The sequence below is a fragment of the Tachypleus tridentatus genome, chromosome 13 (assembly GCF_004210375.1).
Source record: "Tachypleus tridentatus isolate NWPU-2018 chromosome 13, ASM421037v1, whole genome shotgun sequence".
Classification (NCBI taxonomy): domain Eukaryota; kingdom Metazoa; phylum Arthropoda; class Merostomata; order Xiphosura; family Limulidae; genus Tachypleus; species Tachypleus tridentatus.
In genome coordinates this window covers 262,135,084-262,139,318 of record NC_134837.1, presented here as the reverse complement: position 1 = coordinate 262,139,318, position 4,235 = coordinate 262,135,084, and the positions used below count along the sequence as shown (strand labels likewise).

Below are 4,235 nucleotides of genomic sequence, written 5' to 3'. Positions count from 1 at the left end.
ATATGGTTTTCGAGCCATCATACAATTGCCGCTTATGTTCTATTGATAAGTTGTGACACTGTTGACTAGCTATTATATTGTTCACCAGTTGTCATACTGTTGGTACTACAGCCCTTTGTGTAACTTTAGATAAAAATTCTAAAATAGGCAGTAGTTCAACACTTACCGTGGGCATCCGATTCTAGAGAACATATTTCAAAACCTTCTCTTAGTTTCATTGATGGATCAGTACAGTTACATAGTCTTAAACTAAGGTCTTGTAAACAATCGAAGAAACAATCCTATTAAAACGTAAATATAAATGTTAGTCAAATGTATGGTTCTAACAATTAATTATAATGTAGTACTATATACTGATAAACTGGTTCTGATAATTATAATGTAGAATGATATATTGATAAATTGGTCCCGACAGCTATAATGTAGTATTATAAAGTGATAAATTGGTCTTGACCGTTATAATGCGGTATTTTATGCTGAAAATTTGTCCTGATAATTAATTATAATGTAATATTATATACTGATAAACTGGTCCTGATAATTATAATGTAGTTTGATATGCTGATAAACTGGTCCTAATAATTAATTATGATATGATATTATATACCGATAAACAGGTCCTGATAATCATGATGTAGTTTGATATATACTTTATAATGTAGTATTATATACTGATAAACTGGTACTGATAATTGTAATGTAGTATGATATATACTTTATAATGTAGTATTATATACTGATAAAATGCTTTTGATAATTATTATAATGTGGTATTATATATTGATAAATTGGTCGTAACAGTTATAATGTTGTATTATATATATATATATATATATGGTCCTGATAATTATAATGTAGTACTATGTACTGATAACCTAGTCCTAATAATTGATTATAATGTATTATTATAAACCGATAAATTGGTTGATATTTATATTATATAGTATTATATACTGATAAATTGGTCCTGACAGTTATAATGTAATTTAATATACTGATAAACTTGTTCTCATAATTATAATGTAGTAATATATAATGATAAACCGGTTCTGATAATCATAATATATTATTATTTGTTAGTTTCTTTGTTTCTTAGAGGAAATCTACATTACGGAATATTTTGTGTCCACCGTGAGGATCGAGCCCCCTGGTTTAGATTGTTATATACTATCAACTGTGTTTACCGTGAGAAATCGAGCCCCCTGGTTTAGATTGTTATATACTATCAACACGATGTGCAAAAGCTCTTTGTTTCAACACAAAAGCATCAAATTTTTCAATACCAAATGTCGAGTGGCCGGTCCGTGCGACTCATCCTTATGGTAGTTACGACACCCGTCTTTATAAGGAGGAGGCAGACGTTCGAAAGTTACCTGGAATAGTAAATATACAGAATTGGCTTATACTCTTTCACCTTGTTGTTTTATAATTAAAGGTCAAATAGTGCGATATCAAAGTCAAATGTCTCCTCTGCGCAGTCATCCGTGGGCAGAAGTCATATAAAACGAGCGGCTGCTTTGGTGTGTCGCTATCCCCTAAAATAAGATTTTCTTATTTCGTTTACGTAATTATTTAACATAACAGTTAGCTGCCAAATATAATTCTTAACTGTAGAACTTTCGGAGGGAGCTATATATCCACTATACTTTGAAACTTGTGTGTTCTGATTACCCTCCTGATAGGCTTTCATCTTACTAAGGCCGGTTCCATATTCTATTATGAATATGCACTTTCCACCCGTGAATGGAATAGGCCTAATAATAATGATAGAAAAATCACATTAGAGGTAAGGGATTCATTGTTGTTTTTATATTCCCCTTAATTCGTTCCCTTAACGAATTTTAAATCAGCATGTAGTTGCGACAAAAGAAAAACACATATTTTAAAACTATCTTCTTTTTTTCTGCAACATGTCGATGCCCAAGAGACTTTTCCTACATCACCATAATTCATCAGTTGGAATAAAAATATCAGTAGACAAAACTCAGTTTACAATTCTACTTTATATGCAGCACAAATCCTGTAATGTCACAATAATTTCTTAGTAGCTAAAAAATAGCGAATCTATGAAATAATTAGGCCTAACAACGGTGTAGTGTCAAGCAAGCTGAAACAGACATATTAGTCCTCTAGGCACTAAAATAACATTTATAAAGTCAGCCAATTAAAGTTTTTAAAAAGATTAATATTTAATATTCCTGATTTTATAGCTGTTGTTTTTTATTGTTTTAGTGTTTAAAAATCTTTCATTTGAAGAGATTATTTCTGAACATTTAAAATGTATGAATAATTATTCTGCACTTCATTAATATAAGCACACGGGCAAGGTTTAGGTGAAAATAATTTTAGTTTTAAAACTAAATAATAAGAACATACATCACAGAATGTTCTACTTTTAATCCACGATCTAAAAATATGAAAAAAATAGTTTGATAAATTGCAGAAAAATGTGATTCTTAATTTAAGGATTTTTTATTCATAGAGGACTTTAAAATTTACCTTGGAAACCATTACTGACGTTTGCAATCCAGGACTAATGTCGATACCCTCGTTCTCAGGCTGTGGAACAATACGAGAATCATGGACGACAACACGAGCACCAACTGTAGATGTTATTTCATCAAGATATTCATCTCGTTCTAAGTTCAACCCAACGTTAGACCTAGCAAAAAACTCAGATAAAGGAACATTGTATAGTAACGTATTAAACGAAGGCTACGCAAATATCTTTTGTAATTTACACTGTTTCTAGCGAAATCAATTTGGAACGTGGGTAAAACATGTACACATTTCTTTAACAAATTATACGAAGTGTAAAATCTTCAGTAATCCCTCTTGATTTTTTAAGTTATTTACAAAATCCTTAATCATTTCTAGTATTCACGACATAAAAAAACACAAAAAACATTTTTTACCACAGAACCATATTGGTCACAAACCGAAGATACTGGTATTGAAAAATGATATTTAATACAATATTCACTTAGTAGTCGTACTTCGTTCAGCTGATTTTGAAAATCACAGACTTATCACTTTGAATATCAAAACTTTTAAATCCAAAATATATTGTTTTACGTATTGGCTATCTTAAAAAATCTCTGAAGGAACTTATTCCACAGGAGATATATTTTTCTCCTGCAAGGGAAAGCAATTGGAATACTGAAATTTGTATTTTTTTCTATAAGAATATAATTTATAAAATTATAAATAAATAATAAAAATAATAACCACATATTACCACTCAAGGCTCCGACAGATTTCACTTTTTTTGTCTCTGACGTATTTGACCAGTCTGCGTTAAATGTGAAGCAGTTTCCATACAGATACGATGTAAAGATTGTGAAATTCCTAGAGAAGAAAGATTAACTAAAGCTTTCACACAACAAAATACGTTCACAGGATAAGGAATGTTTCATGAAACAGTAACGATAATCTCTCTGTTTAACTTAATCAAAACAGATTCATAGATTTTCAAATACTTTCACATATTTCATTAGTGTACGTAAATAATAATTTTAATCTTGCAAGTCTGGACTAAACTCATTACAAACTGATCAGCCTGGTTCTGTATTTCTATCCTATACTTCTGTCTCACTGGAGTCACAACAAACTGATCTAACTGATTCTGTATTTTTTCTCCTGTACTTCTGTGTTACTGGAGTCACTGCAACCTGATCTACGTGATTCCGTATTTTGTTTACCTGTACTTTTGTGTTACTGGGGCCACTAGAAACTGATCTATCTGATCCTGCATATTTTAATCTGTACTTCTGTGTCACTGGAGTCATTACAAACTGATTTACCTGATTCTGTGTTTTTTTTATCCAACAATTAAACAAAGAAGAATTGTTAAATAACACAAACGAAAAGAAACAAGAATAAATCTTTGAAAATTTGATGAAAGTCGTTTTTCCTCCAATTAAGAAACACTATCGTTAAAATTTAACTGCTAGGAGTGCCTCAAGGATTAGATTAAATAGAGAAATGCTAATTTCTGCAACCCAATTGGTCATTTTCTTACAGTTGGTACGCAATCTACAAGAGGTCTTGAGAACAGGAGCCGACTAAGTAATGGTTGAAGTAAACAACAGTCATTTCTGTCACGTATAAAGTAACTACATTCCCTGTTATCATCAAGTTCTTGGAAGAACTAGTATTAGAATGTTAGGGTCTGAAGAAGCCAAGCCAGGAGCAAGGATGACCCAAAACCAGTTACGGACATTGGACTTTGGTAA

The 4,235-nt window shown here is 31.1% G+C and overlaps 1 protein-coding gene across 1 annotated transcript; it reads right to left on the bottom strand.

The window, feature by feature from the left end:
* Positions 1–1,216: 1,216 nt before the first annotated feature.
* LOC143236538 (epithelial sodium channel subunit beta-like) lies at positions 1,217–2,926 on the bottom strand. The gene is made up of 3 exons (XM_076474842.1): positions 2,916–2,926; positions 2,500–2,662; positions 1,217–1,373 (listed from the first exon to the last, which is right to left on the bottom strand). Exons 1-3 carry the CDS (start codon positions 2,924–2,926, stop codon positions 1,254–1,256), a joined length of 294 nt encoding a protein of 97 aa, XP_076330957.1. The 3' UTR covers positions 1,217–1,253.
* Positions 2,927–4,235: the final 1,309 nt, after the last annotated feature.

Excerpts from the sequence above, each read along its gene's own strand:
- LOC143236538 (XM_076474842.1), bottom strand. Across the intron at positions 1,374-2,499 it reads CGTCAGTAATGGTTTCCAAG|GTAACTTTCGAACGTCTGCC; the intron begins GTAAATTTTAAA and ends TTACTATTCCAG.